At 42.1% G+C, this 22,873-nt stretch overlaps 1 protein-coding gene across 1 annotated transcript in view; it reads left to right on the top strand.

Moving 5' to 3' along the window:
* The window catches only part of cdh13 (cadherin 13, H-cadherin (heart)), a 254,830-nt gene that overhangs the window by 50,396 nt on the left and 181,561 nt on the right, over positions 1 to 22,873 (top strand). Inside the window, exon 4 of the mRNA XM_084555537.1 lies at positions 11,443 to 11,595. Coding sequence (XP_084411663.1) covers positions 11,443 to 11,595 — 153 coding nt within the window. The remainder of the gene's footprint in view (positions 1 to 11,442; positions 11,596 to 22,873) is intronic.

The following is a 22,873-nucleotide window of genomic DNA, read 5'->3' on the forward strand; positions in this document are numbered from 1 at the left end:
CAGAAAAGTGAAAACCTTACCAATATGTTAAAAGTGCAAATTTTAAAGTATCTGGCTGTGCCGCATGAAAAATCAGAATCAGTTGGGAGCGATCTCAGGTCACCTGCTGACTAAAAGTTGCCCAGAACTACACACATTCAGCCAGGAATATTATTAGGTATATTCACATAGCCCTCAGCGATAACATTTTAAAACATTTTTTTAATAAATGCTGACATTTTATACAACATAATTATTTTAAATTAAACGGTTTTTAATTTCTTTATAGTTGTACTGGTGCGCCCTGACCGTGCATTAACCAGACACTGACAGTTGCAGATTGATTAAGGGAAAGTTGTCTCTGAAGAATAAATGTTCTCCTAGACTTATTAGAATGGTAATGCTTTACACCAATCAGCCACAACATTAAAACCACTGGCAGGAGAACTGAATAACATTGACCATCCTGTTAAAATTCAATGTTCTGCTGGGAAACTTTTGGACCTGACATTCGTGTGGATGTTACTTAGACATGTAGCACCCACCTAGACCAGACCAGACACCCCCATCCCATAGCAGTGATACTCCTTAATGGCAGCAGCCATCCCCAACAGGATGCAGCCGGACACAGGCACACACACACAAAAACGGTTTAGGAACAACTCAAAAGACAAGGTGTTGACCTGGTCCCCAGATTCCCCAGATCCCAAACTGATCAAGTATCTGTGGGATGATCCACAGAGGCCCCTCCCCTCAACCCATAGGACCCAAAGGCCCCCACTAACAACATCCATGCTAGGCCCACGTCCATTCTCTGATGAGTCAGAACTGTTTTGGAGGCACAAAAAAGACCTGCACAATATTAGTAAGGTGGTCATAATGTTGTGGCTTATCAGTGTTTATGGGTAGGGTAGTACATTTGCAATAAATGTGGAACATTGTTAGTGATGCTTGAGGATTCAGATAGTTTACTGGATTTTCAGTTTAAGTGATGTAACCCTTCTCATCTCACCTTTGATTTTTGCAATTTCTACAGCTGGAGGACGCACGTTCAAAATGTGTCTTCACAGTGAGAAGGTGAGGGTTCAAACCGTAAAGGCCTGCTGTGCCTGTCAGGTTCTCGCCATGCCTGTGCGCACTTGTTCTGGTCAAAGCCGCAGACAGATTATTTTGAAACTTCTGACTGCTCGTTGGTGTTGAATTGCCGTGATTGACTGCTGACCTGCTAATCAACTAGTGTGTGTTTGGATACGCTCCAACCAGCTGCACTCCTGAGCAGAAAAAGGTGAACAGATAAGAGAGGGATGGTCTGGAGCGATTCCAGAGAGCCGTTAACTCAAACTCACCGGTTCACACAATTAAATGTGCGGCTTCATACTTTAATAAAACACACAGAAGGAGCTTCATTAAATAAGAGAAATCCCAGATGTGTCTCACACACTTCAATCCGTAAAGCCATCTTAACGTTCTCTGCTGCGCCGGAGCTGTCAGTTATTCAACCTGTGTTTATCCCTCTTTACCTCAGGGTCCAGCTCACAAATCAACACAACCTGTCTGACTTGACATGACAGCTGCAATAAAGTACTTTTGGTGAGAGGAATGAGGGCTTGATTTGTTTGTAACCTCAGCTAATATAGTAAGGAGAACAGATGTGTGTGGCACCGTTGTTGTATTGTTTCACCATAGACTGTATAAACATGGACAATGTGTTGCCACTTCCTTGCATTGGCCAAGTTGACACTGTTTTCCCGGGTACGTGGGCAGCGCCCTCTTGCAGGTTTGGTGCCAGAGTCTGGGCAGTACGGTCTGAGAGTGGAGCCACATGCAGCCGCGATATAATCGCGCTTCCTCAAGACTCACTCGCGTTTTCGTTTAATTAACACTTATCTCTGCTCTACCTCCACCAGTTACAAGGAAATGTTGGATTACTTATTTAAAAAAAATAAATAAATGTGTACAACTCCCATGGGACCGCTTCTCGGAGTGGTTGTCATGGCAACTGGTAGCTGCCATTATGTCACATCCTGTTTTTATAGCGTCAAATAACTTACTAAAGCGAAATTAATCCAAAAAAATGACACTTGAACATACATCAACATTCTATTAACTACCTAAAATGACAGAAACCATCCTTGGAAACAAAATATTTGAGATGCATTTTAGTGTTTTAATTCGGCCCAAGTCCCATCCACTAACATGGAGGAGGTGGAGCTTATGACCTATACTGCAGCCAGTCACCAGGGGGAGCTGTACTTGCTTTGGCTTCACTTTTAAGGAGCTGTTATGCCGTCCATCTTTATACAGTCTATGCTTTCTACCAGGTGTCTATGAACTCTACACTACACTTTGTTTTTATTATTTGTGTATCTTCTATTCTTCCATCACTTTATCTATCTTTACCTTTTGTTTGTTACTTCCCCTCTTAGAAAAGAAGCCGTCCAGTATCCGAGCTCTGTGTGAGCTTCCAAGGAGGAAGCCGTGTGGAGAAGGGTGTTGTGTTGTGAGACGTTCCAACATTAGAAAAGCAGGCAGCCTGCGGGCTTTGTCATTTAGTCTAATTGATTCTCTTAATTGTCTTAGGAAGACCAGAAAGTTCCTGCCTTTTTCCTCCCTGTCTGTTTCTCAGCATGTTAATCATGCCCGTTTGTGGTGAATATTTGCCGGCGGTGAGTTAAAACCGTCTGGCGCAAATTCCAATTCATGCCCGGGACCCCCAGACACACAGAGCAGATGTGAAATCCATTTTGATGAGGGGAGCTTAAAAAAACGCGGAGAAGCAATATAAAACAGATTCGTTGGTTTGTAAACTCCCCAATAGATGCCGTCCTTGTGTTTGCTTAAGCAGGACTGAGTGATGGCTCATCCAGCTAACAGATACCCACAGCACTAAATTCAAAGTTTTTTATTCTTCAGTGAATTATTTACCTTGGCCTTTTAGCTGCATTTTGAGCTGGTGTCCATGTGGGATTGAAGCTAAACATTATTTGATCAAATATACCGTCTGTTCTTAAAGTTTTCTAAGTTGGCCAGTTGAGTCTGTGAGCATGGGTGGTTTCTCCATTGGTTTGGTGGGGCAACACCCCACCAAACGGAGAAAAGGAAAGTGTTTTTCTTTTTTTTCCACCACATCCAACCAGTGATTTACTAGAGGTCGATGACTGTCATCGTTGTAGACTCTATATTATACTCTAAATATAGACCTGTCAGTATCAAGCTGTCTTTCATGGATTACTGTTGGTGTGACACTTTGGGGTGATTTTGATATGGCAGCAAATCACCCAGATCAGTTTTAGGATAAGAAACAATGCAGCCACTTTTAATGCATTCTGAACTGGTTCAGTGACACTGATCAGCCACAACATTAAAGACAGCAAATAACATTGACCATCTTTTGACAATACAATGTTCTGCTGGGAAACTTTTGGACCTGGCAGTAGTGTGGATGTTCCTTAGACATATAGCACCCACCTAGACCAGACCAGACACCCCCACCCCATAGCAATGACACTCCTTGATGACAGCAGCCATCCCCAGCAGGATGCAGCCTGACACAGACACACACACAAAAATGCTTTAGGAACAACTCAAAAAACTTTATGCCTGATTGGTGTAGATTAGTGTGCTTTTGTTACACATAATCTGTTTTTTAAAGACTGCTGAGGCAGCCAATTGCTGAAATTACCAGAATTTCCAAATAACTGAGTAATGTCATTTAAACATTTAGTTATATGATTACACTAGGTGCAATGGTTGATTATAATTTTTTTAATCATTGCACAGCATCAGCCCAAGTGCCACTGCTCTTTATTCTGGATTAGCTGCATCAAAAATGTAACTTACTTGACATACTTAATCAGATGGTGGTGGGGAGCCAATTTATGTTTCATCAATACTAATGTAGTCACTTTACCTTTCACATCTAAAGTTCCTGAACCATTTAATGGCAACCATAAAGTGGTCACTGCTGCTATTACTTGCTGATATGAACAGCAGAAACCAACCATTCAATGCAATTTGATAATAATCCAGTTGGCCGGCTGTTAACTTATACAATGAATGAGTCACCTTAGCCATAATTGCGGTATTGTCCAAGCTTCGCCCCGGGAAAGAGATTTCTCAGGACTAACTGCTGTCTTTGAATTAAAATACTGTCCATGTGTTGCCATGAAAGAAACCAAACTACGCAGTGTGAACTGGAGCGCCATTTCTAGAGCTGTAATTTCCTGTTACAGCAGTCCCAGTTGACCCTCTCAACACAGTCTTGACACCTAATAGCACTCTTGTCTTTCTGCCTTTTTCCTCTTGATTGTTACCGCCTCTCTCGGGCTTGTTGCGATTGCCTCCGGATGCAGTAGCTGATGGGAAATGATTAGCAGAGGCCTGGCTAACCAATCAAAGCCAGTTAATTGGCCCCATTGTTTTCCCATTGTCTTGTATTGAGGACTCGCCTGGCTCTACCAGTCCGTGTCTTCACTATGCCTTTCCATCTCACCTCGTCCCTCTCATTAGCAGCCTGGAGTGGCAGGACAATCAAGCAGAGCACTGGTCCAAGTCTAGAATACTTGTGCACACACACACATACACACAGATACTGGCCTGGTCCCAGGAGTCCTTTTATGGCCAGTGATTGTCATTCGCAGCTGGCTGTATGACCTTGATAGGGATAACAGAAGCACCACTGAGGGATGCTACTACATACTCTCACACACACTGGAGCTAAAATCCTCCCTCATTCTCCCTCAAAAAAGCACAAGGACATGGTTAGTGTGAGTGCATCTGTATGCAAAATTTGCATGATAATGATTCTCTGTGATAATGTTTTCTTTGGATCAACTGTAGACACACTGGGCACACAAGATTATTTTTTTCTCCTGCTGTTTGATACAAAAATGAATTTTTACATGTTACGTAACTTAGGATATTATTTCTTTCCATCCCAACACTTTATATGAACACACAATCCAGCACACACACGTAAATACACACACACTCTGCTGCAGCTCCATTGTTTTGGTGCTCGTTCTCTCAGTGTGCTCCGAGGTGTTTGGTGCTGTAGAGCAGCGCCACACCTCCTGTCATCTTTGCGCAGTATCACAAGCCCCACAGTCTTTCATGTCTGCTCGGCTGGTAATGAGAGCTGATGGAAAGAGGTGAGATTCTCCCATCGGTCCTCCCACACGCGCAGAGGGAGACGGCGTCAGCGGAGATGAAGCCACCGGGTGCACATTTCTTCGCCAGCATGAACGTAACATCAGAGCGCGCGTGCGAACATGTCCGCGCGCGCTTCAGATGATCACACTTCCGCCCCACAGAGACGTCTCCTAATCAGTCCAAACTTCTCCTGACACTTCAGTTACTCCTCATCAGAAGCTGCTGTGTCTTTATCAGTGTCTTCTCCCTCTCTTGCGCTCTCCATTTCCTCCTTTCTCTTAGTCTCCGTCCGTGCTTGTTTTGTTTTTTGTTTTTTTCCTCTACCTCCTCCACGTCTATCAAAGTTTGATTCTGAACCATCTGTTAATACAACTCATGTTGCACCTCATTCTGGTTCTGACCGAGTTTGTCACTCCACAGGTGCCGGCTGCCGATATGATTAGAGATCCCAAATGCATCTGTCCAACTGTGTGCATTTTGTTTTCGCATCTTTGTCACAGAATAGAACGATAAGGAAAATACAGTGCATCTGGAAAGTATTCACAGCGCTTCACTTTTTCCACATTTTGTAATGTTACAGCCTTATCCCTAAATGGATTCAATTCATTTTTTTCCCCCAAATTCTACACAAAACACCCCATTAAGACGTGAAAAAACTACATGTACATAAGTATTCAGAGCCTTTGCTCAATACTGTTGATGCACCTTTGATGGCAATTACAGCCTCAAGTCTTTTTGAGTATGATGCCACAAGCTTGGCACACCAATCTTTGTGCAGTTTTGCCCATTCCTCTTTGCAGCACCTCTCAAGCTCCCTCAGGTTGGGTGGGATCTCTCCCGAGATGTTCAATCGGTTTCAAGTCTGGGCTTTGCAGAGTTTGCCGAGTTGTCCTGAAGCCACTCCTTTGATATCTTGGCTGTGTGCTTAGGGTTGTTGTCCTACTGAAAGATGAACCGCCATCCAAGTCTGAGATCAAGAGCGGTCTGGAGCAGGTTTTCATCCAGGATGTCTCTGTACATTGCTGCATTAATCTTTCCCTCTGTCCTGACTAGTCTGCCAGTTACTGCCGCTGAAAAACATCCCCACAGCATGATGCTGCCACCACCATGCTTCACTGTACAGGTCCTTCTCAAAAAATTAGCATATTGTGATAAAGTTCATTCTTTTCCATAATGTAATGATAAAAATTAAACTTTCATATATTTTAGATTCATTGCACACCAACTGAAATATTTCAGGTCTTTTATTGTTTTAATACCTATGATTTTGGCATACAGCTCATGAAAACCCAAAATTCCTATCTCAAAAAATTAGCATATCATGAAAAGGTTCTCTAAACGAGCTATTAACCTAATCATCTGAATCAACGAATTAACTCGAAACACCTCCAAAAGATTCCTGAGGCTTTTAAAAACTCCCAGCCTGGTTCATTACTCAAAACCGCAATCATGGGTAAGACTGCCGACCTGACTGCTGTCCAGAAGGCCATCATTGACACCCTCAAGCAAGAGGGTAAGACACAGAAAGAAATTTCTGAATGAATAGGCTGTTCCCAGAGTGCCGTATCAAGGCACCTCAGTGGGAAGTCTGTGGGAAGGAAAAAGTGTGGCAGAAAACGCTGCACGACGAGAAGAGGTGACCGGACCCTGAGGAAGATTGTGGAGAAGGGCCGATTCCAGACCTTGGGGGACCTGCGGAAGCAGTGGACTGAGTCTGGAGTAGAAACATCCAGAGCCACCGTGCACAGGCGTGTGCAGGAAATGGGCTACAGGTGCTGCATTCCCCAGGTCAAGCCACTTTTGAACCAGAAACAGCGGCAGAAGCGCCTGACCTGGGCTACAGAGAAGCAGCACTGGACTGTTGCTCAGTGGTCCACATGGTGTATCCATTTTGCAGGTCATTCGGAAATCAAGGTGCCAGAGTCTGGAGGAAGACTGGGGAGAAGGAAATGCCAAAATGCCTGAAGTCCAGTGTCAAGTACCCACAGTCAGTGATGGTCTGGGGTGCCATGTCAGCTGCTGGTGTTGGTCCACTGTGTTTTATCAAGGGCAGGGTCAATGCAGCTAGCTATCAGGAGATTTTGGAGCACTTCATGCTTCCATCTGCTGAAAAGCTTTATGGAGATGAAGATTTCATTTTTCAGCACGACCTGGCACCTGCTCACAGTGCCAAAACCACTGGTAAATGGTTTACTGACCATGGTATTACTGTGCTCAATTGGCCTGCCAACTCTCCTGACCTGAACCCCATAGAGAATCTGTGGGATATTGTGAAGAGAAAGTTGAGAGACGCAAGACCCAACACTCTGGATGAGCTTAAGGCCGGTATCGGAGCATCCTGGGCCTCCATAAGACCTCAGCAGTGCCACAGGCTGATTGCCTCCATGCCACGCCGCATTGAAGCAGTCATTTCTGCAAAAGGATTCCCGACCAAGTATTGAGTGCATAACTGAACATAATTATTTGAAGGTTGACTTTTTTTGTATTAAAAACACTTTTCTTTTATTGGTAGGATGAAATATGCTAATTTTTTGAGATAGGGATTTTTGGTTTTCATGAGCTGTATGCCAAAATCATCAGTATTAAAACAATAAAAGACCTGAAATATTTCAGTTGGTGTGCAATGAATCTAAAATATATGAAAGTTTAATTTTTATCATTACATTATGGAAAAGAATGAACTTTATCACAATATGCTAATTTTTTGAGAAGGACCTGTAGGGATGTTATTGGCCTGGTGTTTTCCTCCAAACATGATACCTGGAATTCACGGCAAAGAGTTCAATCTTTGTTTCTCATGGTTTGAGAGTCCTTCAGATGCCTTTTGGCAAACTCCAACACTCCTTTCTCTAAGGAGTGGCTTCCATTTAGCAACTCTACCATACAGGCCTGATTGGTAGATTGCTACATAGACGGTTGTCCTTCTGGAAGGGTCTCCTCTCTCCACAGACGAATGCTGGAGCTCCGACAGAGTGACCATCGGATTTTTGGTCACCTCCCTGACTAGGGACCTTCCCCCCGGATTGGTCAGTTTAGACGGCTAGCTAGCTCTAGGAAGACCCCTGGTGGTCCCGAACTTCTTCTATTTACGGATGATGAAGGCCACTGTGCTCATCGGGACCTTTAAAGCAGCAGAAATCTTTCTGTACCCATCCCCAGATTTGTGCCTCAAGACAATCCTATCTCGGAGGTCTACAGACAATTCCTTTGACTTCATGCTTGGTTTGTGCTCTGATATGCACTGCTAACTGTGGGACCTTATATAGACAGATGTGTGCCTTTCCAAATCATGTCCAATCAACTGAATTTACCACAGGTGGACTCCAATAAAGCTGTAGAAACATCTCAAGGATGATCCGTGGAAACAGGATGCACCTGAGCTCAATTTTGAGCTTCATGGCAAAGGCAGTGAATACTTATGTACATGGGATTTCTTAGTTTTTTTTGTTTTTTTTTTAAATAAATTTGCAAAAAGAATTTTGGGTGAAATGTGGAAACAGTGAAACGCTGTGAATACTTTCCGGATGGACTGTACTTCATGGTGTTACTGTATGATTTCTATCACAATTCCTAGTAAAAGAAAGTAACCTTGATATTTTCTTTAAAGCAAAAAATCTTTTCGAGGATGGAGAGAAGGGAAACAAGGAAGAGTAGGCAGAAGAGGTCAGAAGGGAGGAGATATTTTCAGTATGTGGGATTCATCCTTAAATAGCTGGCCCGTGCTATGTTTTTGTAACACGTTCCACAGTTCTCGCTCTCATCATTTGTTGTAGCAAACACAGCGAGCAGAGGGAGCAAGCGCAAGAGAACACAGTGCAGAGATGAATGAATACAGAGAGACGGACGCTTAGCAGGAGATTGGGGATGGATATATTAGAGAGAGAAACCAGCAGCGAAGCCTATAAGAGCAAGAAGGGCGCAGGGGGAAGAGATGAAGCGGGATGTCGAGATAAATGGCGGAGAGCTCTGGAGAGGCTGTAAGCGTTTGAGCTTTGTCTGGCATGGGCTTGTCATGCAGCGGCCTCATGTCCCATGCTCTTTCAAGTGGGGAGTAGAAAGGCCTTTGCTTTAGCCGTCGACCAATTGAAGTGCACTCTCGTTAAAGGCAACCTCATGGCACCTCTGTGATCACAAGGCATAGCGCATGGGGTGCATTTAGTTCCCCGACTCCCAGGGATGTTTCCTAGACTCAGAGGAGTGTTGAACATGCTGACAGTCCAGTGTGTTTTTGTGTGTTACTTTAAAATAACAGTCTGGTTCTATCAGTGTATGTCAGGTCTTTGACATAATATCAGTTCCAGGAAGTCACCACTTCACGGTATAGGCGGTTTAGACATCTGCGTTAAGCTGATGCAGAAGCTATGGCAACGGCGCAGACACCTGCGCAGACCCGCCGCAGAACGCCGTAACTGACGTGTACCTCCCCAGAAATGTATACGCTGCGGTGACGCAAAGTGCAAGAGCTGTGATTGGTCTGCTTGGTTGTTTGGTATTTCATCTTCGTATTTCCTGCTGCTTCTCCACCCCGCATTTTTTAAATTGATTGTTTTGGAGCAATAAAGATGGAACACATAGAGGAAAGGTTAACAGAGGAGGTTTGGCGATACAAACATTTGTATGACTTGAGTTTGGCGAAAGTTCGGCGAAAGTTTTAGTCGCCATTGTTGAAAGTGAAGCAGGAAGTAGAAACAGAAAATAAACCGCCTGGCAAAAACAACACAGTGTCAGCGTCGACTAGTGCTTGGGTGGTACAAGTATAAATGGCTTGCACCGGCGCAGGCTGCATGCATAAGTTACGGCGTCAAAGTTTCGCAGTACTCTAAAAGAGCCTATACACTGATCAGCCACAACATTAAAACCACTGACAGGAGAAGTGAATAACATTGACCATCTTGTGACAATTCAGTGTTCTGCTGGGAAACTTTTGGACCTGGCATTCATTAGTGTGGATGTTGCTTAGACATATACCACCCACCTAGACCAGACCAGGCACCCCCACCTCATAGCAATGACACTCCTTAATGGCAGCAGACATCCCCAGCAGGATGCAGACACAAAAACCTTTTAGGAACAACTCAAAAAACATGAAGAACAGTATTTGAAATTGGTTTATTCAGTTTAAACCCAGAAAACTCCAGGATGGGTTTACAATTAAAGGAACACCAAGACCTTGACGTCCAATGTTTCACTTTATTAAAGTGACTCCAAAGTGCAACGCTAATCTTAATTCTCACAACATCTTTATATATCGGTGACAATCTCAGTGACAAACCAATTTAAAAAGAATGTTTTATGTGTCACTATGGTAAATATTATACTTCCAGTCGGAGCTACACGTTTACTCTCCAAACGTGGTGTCAATTTTCTAATCTAACTTTCAGCTCAAAGGTCTAAATCCAAACTTTATATAAAAAAATCTTGGTCTCAAATATGCACTTTTTGATTTTTAACCCCTTAACCATAGATCGCTTTGCAGCAAATCAAACAGTATTGGGGAGATTGTAAATTATCTGATTGTATGACCTGTGTTATGAAGTACAAATATGTTTAGAGTTTATGTTTGAGGGAGTTTTGGTTTAATTTTTTATCATGTTTCTCTCTGACATCTGCACCAATCTCAAGGTTTTTTGCCGCTGTTGTTGCTGTGATGTGTGACTCTAACAAGCTTTCTTTTGTGTCTGCTTCTTTCTTAAACCTTCCTGGGCTTCCTGCGGACGCTGCCGGCTACCGCAGTCTCATGTGAGTGCATTTATCCGTGAAGTTCCTCTGTCGGATCACCCCTGCCTGAGAAGCTGGAATAGTCAGCCAGCTAACTTGGCAGTTCTCCCCAGAAACCCCAACAGTGTCTGAGGCCATCTCGGAGTCCTTAGTTCAAAAATCATCCCACCAGCCGAGCAACAAATATTATAATCTGCTTAACAGTGTGCATTTAATTTTTAAGGAATAGATTTTTACATTTATTCAATTGTTGTATTTGTTTTTGAAGCTATTCTGCTTCATGTAGGGGCGCAACAGGCCTCCAATGCCTTAGGGAAATCTTAGTTGAATTTACAAACTGATGAAATCATAGCTAATCAAGGCTAGTCTGGTGTAAAAATTTAATTGACACTTATCAGAGATTTGCCTCACCAGTAAGGAGCATATTTTGCTCAAATGCAAATCAGCAAATTGACAGAAAAGTGTTTTTTAGTTTATTGCAAAATTGAAATAAAACAAGCTTTTATTGGCTTTTTTTTTTTGGATAGTCTGAATTAAATGGGAAAAAGCTTATTAAAAGTCTCTCTGTGTGTGTGTGTGTGTGTGTGTGCGCAGGTGATTTCAGCAGAGAAGCCTAGCAACCATTTCTTCAGACTGACGGGCCCCGGCGCCGACCAGGATCCCAAAGGTACCTTCACCATAGACATGGACACAGGAACCGTGTCAGTCAGCCGCCCGCTGGACCGAGAGGCCATTGACTCCTACCGGGTCAGTGTGTGTGTGTGTATATACCCTTGTAAGATATGGTGGTTATTGTGTTTGTGTGTTTTTGCTTCTCTCCACCTGGGTCCACTTTGTCACTGATTCCTTGACATATTTACTATTTTCTTTGCCCGTGTCTGTTTTTGTAAAATTGTTTTGTAGATTTTATATTTCATCCAAAGTTGCTTTGATCCCCGTCTTTAAATTTAAGCATATGTTCATGTTCGCTGGCATGTGGTAATGGTTATGGATTTGTTTGTGAAAGAGCCCTTTGATTTGCAACGCGGCTCTACAAATACTGGCAGTGGTATTTGGAAAAGGATAGACTTAGTATTTTATCAAGGCTGAATTGATGCTATCTGTCAGAAGTTGGTGGTTTCTTTTATGTTAAAAGAACACTGGAGCCTGTTTGAGGTGCCCACTGGGTTTTGAGCCCTTGAGGTTGTCTGCCTAACAAAGGCAATTCCCCCAGAAGAGAAAGGGAGAGAGGGGCAGAGAAAGTGTACTTTTTAAGTCTGTCAGTTGATCTTATCCTGCTTTCTGAAATCAGATGTGAGTGAGGGCATTCTGTTGGGTGCAAGCTGTTGATAATCTAACTGGATTTTGTTAAAACTTCACTCAGTAAATACCAACAGATGTGAGAGGGAAGTGAGCAGGAGAGGAACAGAAAGGGAGGCTGAGAGTGAAACACAGCAAATGTATGCTGACTAAAGTTTGTATTTCACATTTGTCTTCTCGGTTAATATCATGGTGTTACCTGGACTTTGACTATCAGTGATTACTGACTGATTCTGATTTTTGGAAGCATCTTTGACATCCAGTAGCTGAGCTTCCCCACTGAAAATATATAGCAAGTTATCAGCTGTAGCCCATGGACAATGTGTCATACAACAATCGGCCACAAAATTAAAACCACTGACAGGAGAAGTGAACAATTCGTGTGGATGTTACTTAGACATGTAGCACCCACCGAGACCAGACCAGGCACCCTCACCCCATAGCAATGACACTCCTTGACGGCAGCAGCCATCCCCAGCAGGATGCGGCCAATAGACTAAATATGGACAATGTGTCCCCACTCCCTTTCACTGGCCAAACTGAAAGTTTTTTTTCTGTCCCGCCCACACTTCCTCCAGACTCACTTGGTTTTGTTTTAATTAATACTGCGCTCTGCTCTACCTCCAGAAGTTACAAGGAAATGTTGGGTTATATGCTGTAGTTATGTCTTTATTCATTTATCCTAGTATGGAGTGGTAGGCATGGCAACTGGTAGTCATCATGAGGTCACATCCTGTTTCTATAGCATCAAATAACTAACTAATATGAAACGTATCAGAAAAACTGACACTTGAACATGCATCAGCATTAAATTAACTACCTAAACTATTCTTGACTTATTCATTCATTCATCTTCTGTAACTGCTTGTCCTGTGGGGGGTCGTGGGGGGGCTGGAGCCTATCCCAGCCGTCATTGGTCAAGAGGCGGAGTACACCCTGGACAGGTGTCCAGTCTATCACAGGGCTAACACAGAGACAGACAACCATTCACACTCACACCTACGGCCAATTTAGAATCACCAATTAACCTAACGAGCATGTCTTTGGACGGTGGGAGGAAGCCGGAGTACCCGGAGAAAAGTGGACACAGGGAGAACTTGCAAACTCCACACAGAAAGGTCCAGTCGGCCCATTCTTGCTGTGAGGCATTTTAGTGTTTTTGTTTTGCCCATGTCGGAGCTTATGACCTATACTGCAGGCACTCACCACGGGGGAGCTCTACATGCTTTGGTTTCACTTTTGAGGAGTCCATATTTATTTACAGTTTATGGTGAAACCTGACAGAGGTATACACACACACAAACGGTTTAACAACAACTCAAAACACATGATAACAGAGGCCCCTCCCCTCAACCCATAGGACCCCACTAACAACATTCGGTTGCCAGGGCACAAGGGAGACCTACACGCTGTTAGGAAGGTGTTCATAATGTTATGCCTGATGGGTGTATGTGTCAGCTGAATATAGAAAGAAGCAACAGTAATAAACCTGTGAGGCGAGCTAGCACTTCCTTAATTTATACACAGTTTCACTCAAAAATCCAACAAAGATAATAACTTGACAACAAGTGTTGTTGAGTGTGTAATGTGCAGATAAAAGTGATTCAATCACAAAGGCGTGTTCGCCAAGATTAGTTTTTTGCAGCATGTGAATGATACCACAAAATGGATAATTATTTCATTTCAAAGGCAAAGAATAATAATGATCAACAAACTGTCATTTTCATCTGCTCAGAACACAGCATGAAACATACCAAACAGGGAAAAAAGAAGCAGACAACAAAAAAGTCAGTCAACCAACTCCACACTGATGTCTTAATATCAGATACCTCATTCAGACTAATGAGCGAATATCACCTGAGGAAGACCATCTGTTGTTGACAACTTGCATCACTCACATGCACATTAAATATAAGCCGCCTGCCTTGTTTGCATGCATTATTTGCTCTACTTCTCTTTCTCTTCATCAAGCTTGCATGCACCAGTTAAATGTTAAACACAGTCAATATTTGCATTACGAAAGAAAGTCGAACCTGTAGTAGTTCTGAAGTTGTTGTTGAACTCTGTATTTATACAGTGTTTAAGTTACTTGCACATTTCTGTGATGTGCTGACCCCACAGTGGCGTTCACTGCATTCTGTGCTGCGGTCTGTTTAAATTAGTCGCTAGCGCCGCTGAAAGCATCACCGTCGAAGCGAGGAAAAGGCACAAGTGAGGCCAAGGTTGTGTTGTCTCATGTAGCTGAAGCAATTATTGCGATACAACCACAGTCGCCGTCTTTAACGGAATGTGAATGCATAAAATGTGTAGCGCAATGAATGAATAAAAAAATTAACGGGGAGTAATCTGCTGAATTAATGACTCCAACAAGAACAATTAATAAGTGTTAATTGGGGAATTGTGGGCGGGTCGCCAGTAACGCCAAGTAGTGTCAGTTTGGTCAGTGCAAGGGAGTAGTGGGTATGCATTGTACATATTTATATACAGTCTATTGGCCGTATCCTGCTGGGGATGGCTGCTGCCATCAAGGAGTGTCATTGCTATGGGGTGGGGGTGCCTGGTCTCGTCTAGGTGGGCGCTACACGTCTTAGTAACATCCACACGAATTGTCACAAGTCAATGTTATTCACTTCTCCTGTTGATCCTGCTGGGATCTGCACAGATAACATGCAAGATGTGTTTGTGAGGGGCTTCTAAGGAATCCGTGTCAAGCTGTATCTTATTTGCCTCGTGGTAATATAGAGATGGCTATGGTTTGAGTTGTCCCTCGTTGGCGCATCTGAAGAAATAACTTTCTTCAATTTCTTAACAGGATTCTTTGTGCATTCAGTCAGCTATTTTAAAATACTTGCACTGTAATAATTTGTGACTTAAGGCACATACTTTTCAACTCACTCAGCATTGCTAATAGATGCGCGCACACACACACACACACAGATTGCTTCCGTACAAGCACACACACCTTCAGAGCAGCTGCTCTTATCTAATAGTTTTTGCATATCTCCCTTCAAGTGTTGCAGCAGCTTCGTCGCATAAAGTTTTTGGGTCCTTGTTGGTTATAACAAAAACGTTAGTTCATAAAACTCTGGGGAAGAAGACAAGGGAGAGGACTGGAAAAGAGGACAGTGAAGAAGAGAGAAGAGCAGCAAATGCAGCTCTGGGGAGCTTCTGCATAAAGAATTTAATGTGTTCAATATGGAAAGTTTTCTCTCAACACAGCGGTATCTAATGGCACAGTGACTGAGCTGATTCAAATCAGTCAGAGAAAAGAAGATAAAGGATGACGGAAGAATGGACACACAGACGGATCTAATGGAGCGTAGATTCACTCAGTATTAGTTCAGTAATTATTATTATTATTATTCTCAGCCTTTAGGTTGAGTACGTTACCAGTCCAAAAGTGTTGACATTAAATCCCTTAGCTTCCTTCACTTAATTGTTTACACCGTGCTGAGGCTTCATAACCAACATTTCTTTTCATTGTTGAGAAATGTGTAAAACTCCCTTTTGGCTGTTACTGCAGGAAGATGCTCTGTTTTATTTTTCATAGAAGATTCTGGTCACCCTTTGTGCCTCTTGGTGTGACTCTTACCCCGTGGTGGTATTGACAGTGTCGTAAGCGGAAATTTTTATTGATGTCCAAGTTCACGACTAGTAACATGTGCATTTACTGAAATGATGGAAATGGATGGTAAGTTTATATACTGTAAATTAGCTGTACATACACCGATCAGGCATAACATTATGACCACCTTCCTAATATTGTGTAGGTCTCCTTTGTGCCTCCAAAACAGTTGTGACTCATCAGACAATGGACATAGGCCTTCTGAGGGTGTCCTGTGGTGTCTGGCAACAGAATGATGGTAATGGGGGCCTTTGGGTTTGGGATCTAGTAAAGTTTTGGAGGCTGCTGACACCCAGGAGAGTCCTTGCTATGGGGTGGGGGTGCATGGTCTGGTCTAGATGGGTGCTACATGTCTAAGTAACATCCACACGAATGCCAGGTCCAAAAGTTTCCCAACAGAACTTTGAATTGTCACATGGTCAATGTTATGTACTTCTTCTGTCAGTGGTTTTAATGTTGTGGCTGATCGGTGTGCTTTTCTTTCTCATTTTATTTGTCTGGTTATTTTCCAAAACAGCCTCATCCTTTCACGGTGCCTTGCATTTCCAGTCTGAGCTTGCTCTTAGACTCGGTGCAGTGTTCTCAAAATTGAGGGCTGATGCTACCACTTGAAATATCTGAAAAGAGAGAGAATAAACTATGGAGGCCATAAATTACGGCAAATTGCACTGGAGACTCTCACACCTATATATACTGAAAATTGTGTTTTTCAAGCTTCAGTTATGATGTAAAATAAAATAACCCCCACCCCCACTTGCTTGAGCGTAGGGCTTCATCATCAAACAACAATCCAACAGGCTGATGACTTACATTACAGAATAACATAAGGTTGACTAAACTAAGTTATGGATTCCACCTTTAACCACAACTAATGCATTTGACTTGATTATGCATGTGACCGCTCAACCTTGATGGGAAATCGTCCGTTTCCCAAATACGTCCAGTGAGTGGTTTTACATTAATTGTGTGATCATAAAAGGGCTGAGATTTAATTGAAGGGTTCAGTCAATGGTGAAATATTTTCATCACAGTGAAAAAGAAAAAAAGAAAAAAACTCAATCACTCTAATATGCCATTATTTCAAAAGCCTGAAGTGAATTAGCTTCTAACATCAATTATGCCATTCATTGTATCTGGGCCATCACTAATGATGATTGTAATTTCCAATCTGATTGTCGTAATCTCTTACGGCAAACTGGTGTTACTGTACTAAGCCTCACATTCTCTCAGCACTTTTATTTCCCTCTTCTCCTCGTAATTTTTTCCAGCCGGGCCTGTATGATATATTGCTGTCGCTCCGCTTATCACAAAGAGATACTAAGTCCCTGTCCTGGTCAAAACTCAGAACAATGGTCTCCTATCAAACTGAGCTAGCTCTTTTAATCAGTGGTCCACTGCTGTGTGCAGAATGAAGACTGTATCACTTTCCTATTGCCCAGCGGCCCTCTGGTAACATTATTTATGGGCGTCTCCTTTTACGATTGTGGCTAATGGCTGGTGAGGGGAAGAAACATGAAATATTCAGACGTCGATTAAAATCACAATTACTTGAAAGTCATGTTACAGGCAAAGTGAAACTAATGTGTAAGAATTCTTTTTTACATGTTAGATATGTCTTTTATATCTGTTATCGGCAGTTTATTATCGTTGTAAAGCCGCAGAGAATTTTCTAGAGACTTTGTCCTTCCTCTCGGCCCTAAGGAGCACTTCAGTATCTTTTAGCTCATCATTTTGGTTTTCCGGCCCCGTTTCTTAACTCTCATCAGTCACATCTTCAGTCGCAGCCGGCCATTGTTTCGAGCTCTCAGCTTTCTTCTCATTAAAAAAGCTTTTCCGCCCACGAATAAACAGCAGACAGGCAAATTTAACAACTGTCTTGTGGACACGATGACGCATTTAACAGAATCCAGTGTAAACGCGACTCTGAGCAGTCTTACGTGGTTCAGTAGAAGCGGTAGACCTCCTCAATAAAACCAGTCAGACCTGTGGTTTGTCTTCAGGAACTAAAAGAAAGTCCAGCTGCCTCTTGTTTGAGTGCTGAGGATTACTATGACCTACATTTACGTGGGATTTTCTTACACCCAACTGAAATGATTCTGATTTGAGATGCCAACTTGACTGTTTATGTGGACAATAAATAAAATGATTAGTCTTTTTTGACATGCACAAAGTCCTTTAGCACACTATTTTTCCAACAACTTTGTTAAACCAAACTGAATTCATTTAATAGTGGAAGATGACCAAGAGGTACTGAGAAGGATCCACGTTTTCACTGTTTGCTCAGCTTGTTGTTTTGTGACCACTGCTTTTCCACCGCCATGTATCTATCAAGCACTCGCATGTTTATTACACCCTTATATTGAACAAATATCAGTCCCTTGATACATCTGGAAATTCTGTGTGATCGGACCAGTCCATTCTAATTGGGGTCTTATTCTGATTATTTGTGCTGATATAAATGCAAATGCTGATATTCCTCTGTGTCTGCTGGGTTTTAATAGGTCACTGTTCTCTAACACTTTCACTCCAAAAACTATAATAATAAACTCATCAGGCATAACATTATGTCCACTGACAGAGGAAGTAAATAACATGGACCATCATGTGACAATTCAATGTTCTGCTGGGAGACATTTGGACCTGGCATTCATGTGGATGTTACCCACGTAGACGTGACCTGGCACCTCCACCCCACAGCAATGACACCCCTTGATGGCAGCAGGATGAAGCCTGATACAGGAACACACACAAAAACAGTTTAGGAACAACTCAAAAAAACACGAAGAACAGCACAAGGTGTTGACCTGGCCTCCAAATTCACTAGATCCCAAACTGATCAAGTATCTGTGGGATGATCCACAGAGGGCCCTCAACTCAACTCATAGGACCCAAAGGTCTGACCATTCTGTTGCCAGACACCACAGGACACCCTCAGATACCCTGTTTTGGAGGCACAACCTACACAATATTAGGAAGGTGGTCATAATGTTATGCCTAATGATCAGTGTTGGTCATTCTTGTGTTTCTGCTTCCCCCAGTAGCAAAGTTAGTGGGTTCAGAGAAGAGTGGTCTCCTGTGCAGGAAAATGTGCACTGAAGCTTGAGATGTTGTTGTTTAACAATTGCTCTGATTAGTCACACTGAGACTCCAACACGTCAGATGGTCTCAATATAAATCTCCAATCCATGATGTTTTTGAAGTAACATTTAAAAGCAAATGCCAGTTAAGGTCGAGTCAAATATTCATCAAGAATCATGATGCAAACCATTCTTACCACTAGAAGCTGTTCTATAGGATTTACAGTGGATGCTGTTATTGATATAGATTCCTTCCTCAGTTTGCAGCTCCTCACAGGATTATATGTCAATATCATGCCTGCAGCTTAGTGCTATATTCAATAGAGATCCCCTGCCTGTCCTCTTCTTAAGACTCTACCTGGCCTACTGTCTGATATATTTATGCCATGGACTCCCTTAAGTATAATTGTCAGTATACAGTGATACAATCAATGTGCTGTCGGAAAGACAGCCATGGTTGTATTGGACATTGCCTTCTACTTCCTTCCACTCCCTTCTGTCTTTCGCCTCACTGTTTTACAGTGTGATGATGATTGATTACTACTGGCAAAAATAAACTGCTCTAGCCACCCCACAAGGTCATTGTATATCAGCATAATATCGCCACTGGCTTTATGAAAAAAAATTAATCGATAAAGGCTGGCTTTGTATCTAAATTCAGTGGCCTGGCTTTTGGAGGCTCAGCTTGAAATTTATGGATGCAGACACTGTTGAAAGTAAAAGCACAAACTAAGCAAAAGTTGGGAAACACATTTAAGGAAAGCAGTCTAACTCCAGCGTAACAACAGCGAGGGGTCAGCTCAAAACAGATGGAAACTGGGAATTCTAAGTAGGCTATTACAGGAACCACAGAACCAAGCGAGGCAAACAAACAAAGCCCTGACAAAGTAAAACATTTGCTGTGGAAGAACAAACAGACGCAGCGATCAGCCGGGCCACATGTTCACAAGGATTTAATGTCAAACATTATTTCCTTATTAAGCTCAATTAGGGTGAAAATGAATGTTAATGAGATGGAAAACGGGGAGGAAGGGAGGGTGGAGGGGGGAAGCGGGAAGAAGTACGAGCCTCGTCGCTGCAGTTATGACAAGCTTGGGTCGGGTCGAGAGTGGTGGGGAGCTCTAATTGGCTCAGAACACAGGAAGGATGGAACGTGAACTGATAAATAACCGTCTTGTTTACACAGGTAGAGGGGTGACCCTCAGTAATACAGGTCAGCGCAACAATAAGTGTGGCGAGTCCTTTGTACGTGCTTACCTTGGAAATGCGGAGATTTGAGGCGACAAAAATCATAAAGCTACAAGCAATACAGTGGGCTTTCATTTAAAACGGAGGTGTTTGTGTTTCTTTGTGATTTCCACACATACAGGAAGCTCTTAACTCCACAACAAAACATTTGCTCCAATTGATAAAATCATAGCATTTGGATTCTGCTTAGATTCAGATGTATAACTTCATTAATTGCTGCTTTTATTGGGTATTAAGCCACACTAACACTCACTAACATTATGTATTTAGTTCACCTGCTTTCAGGTATGTACCTCAAAGCCCTGTGCTGCAGCCTGTGCTTTGTAGAGAGTGGCATCTTCGCTTATGATGTCCTTTGACAGGAGATCTAAAAGGCACCATACTCTGCTCCATATATTCAGTCTGTCAAGCCACAGTCCACAGTGACAAACGAAGGGCACGCTAAAAAAAACAACAACAAAACTATATGGAAGGCTGAGCTGTGAATTGACAGCCGTTTTGAAATTTAGATTTTTAAATCTCTCCACTTTCCAAAAACTGTGCAAAGCTGCCCCCTCAAAACAGGTTTGTTTGGTTGTCAAACCGTATAAATAAAGCAAACCGTTTTTAGCCATATACTGAAGATTAGATCTCAAACGTCGGCATTCTTTGACAGAAAGTCAAAGAAAATGGAAGGAAATCACTTGGGCTGTTTCCTCGGACACTTTTTATCGTGGTCAGTGTGAAGTTTTTGGTCAGTTTTATTTACCAAAGGACAGTTTAAGGATGAAAATAGTATTAATACATATGTTTAAGGTCAATTTCATTGCATTAAATTGCAAACAATTCATAAAATTTAAAATGGTGCGAACAAAAAGCATCCACCAACAGAAATTCAACTACAGCAAGTCAGAAAGCTGTGGTGTGCAAAGTTCTTCACAGCTCTTCTGTTGTCACTGCACATACATACTACTATTCTATTCAAGCTAATGTGAATAATATTTGCATTAATATTTGTTCTTTTTCATGTGCAGCTGTCACACAGGGAATAAACCCATGTACATAATGCTACATGCCAAGAAAGTTGTCAGTCATTTGTGTGCATTGGAAACCTGACAGGCCAATCAGTGTTGCTATACATGAGTGTACAGTTTGAAGAGGGTTTAATGGATTTATGGACAGATTGTGGGTTTCTCCAAAGACCTCCTCGGAAATTAATTTCCTGCTAGTTTTAATTCCCTCACCATCTTGTGATACATTCACTTAAAAAAAAAACAAAAAAACAACAACAACAAAAAAAAACAATTTAAACTAATCCCTTCTTTAGACACAAAACACATCAGCACAAAGATGCTAGTTAAAGCATTTCAGGCTGGGTTCTCGTTGGTATGTATTAAAATTCCGAACGGTGTAAGCAATAAATTGTCTTGGGCTTTTCATTTCTGCAGACATGGTGAACACATAATTCCTGCAATTTGCTAAATTTGGTGACGTTGCATGTTTTGATCCTCGTGCCTTTCTGCAGATCTCACGGATGTCTACACGGTTTTGTTGTTTAATCAAATTTTACAGTCACTGCTCCCCTTTCTATCTGTGCTTTTCGCTTATACCTGCTCTGCCGTGGCAGTTTTCTTCTGCGCCAGAGAGGATTTCTGATTAATCCGTCATGTTGCTGAGGTGGAGGAACGGTGACTAGGTGAAAGCCCGAACATTTGACCCTGTAGTCCGTGTTTGTGTGGTGTGTTTTTTATTTTCTTTGCCGTACTTGAGAAGGTAGATCTGAGTGCATATCTCTTTAGATATTCTTGTCTATCGTGTATATCCTTGTGGATACTCATGTCCTTTCATATACGTAAAGTAAAGTGAGTAAAGTGCTTTATTTCTCATTATACAACAATGTACAACGAAATTGCATGGCCGGATTAAGTCCTGAGCCGCTGCGACCAAGCACACCACCACTGTGGGCCAACTTGACCTGTCAAATAGCACTCATGTTTTTTGATGATGGTAGGAGGAAACTGGCGTGCCCGGAGAAAACCCACGTAAATTCCACACAGAAAGGCCCTGAGAATCGAACCCTCTCCGCCCTGGGGATTGCCACCATGTCTGTCTCTCCGTTTCTGTATCAGTTAATGGAAACAAGGTGGAACAACATTTAAGTTCTTCTATAATCTCTCCATTTTGATTGCATTTTTATCAGACTGGTTTCTTTTAAATTAATAAACACTTAATATTCCACGCATTCAACATGCCCGTTTCATAGGTTCAGCAGTTTTTGTGCTGTGCAATTATCTGGCATGAAAAAGTGCAAAATTGTAGGGAACAAGCTATGACTATTGTATTAAGTAAGTTAGTACTTTGAGTATATGAGTAATACATATAGAAAAATAAACAAATATAATACTAATATTAATATATAGATCGTATATGCAGTATGGACAGCTAGTATACCCACACACGTATTCTCATAAATACGCACATAAATACATTCATACATATACATATAAACATAAATACACTCACTAGCCATGCTGTGAGAGAACTAGTCAGGAACATGCCTAATTTCATTTAGAGGGAAACTGAGTAAAGGTAAAAGAGACAATTGTGTAATTTTCAATTGTGAATTATGTAATTAATTTTTGCGGTTAATCATATGATTTCCATTGTTGCGCGCAATACATTGCAAAATAATCACACATTTAAAAAAATATATGTTCTAAATGTATCTTAAAGGGACATGTTTTTCAAGATTTAAATACCCCAGTCAATATGGGAGTGGACTAATATACTAGCTTTA

The sequence above is a fragment of the Chelon labrosus genome (assembly GCF_963514085.1).
Source record: "Chelon labrosus genome assembly, chromosome: 11".
Taxonomy (NCBI): domain Eukaryota; kingdom Metazoa; phylum Chordata; class Actinopteri; order Mugiliformes; family Mugilidae; genus Chelon; species Chelon labrosus.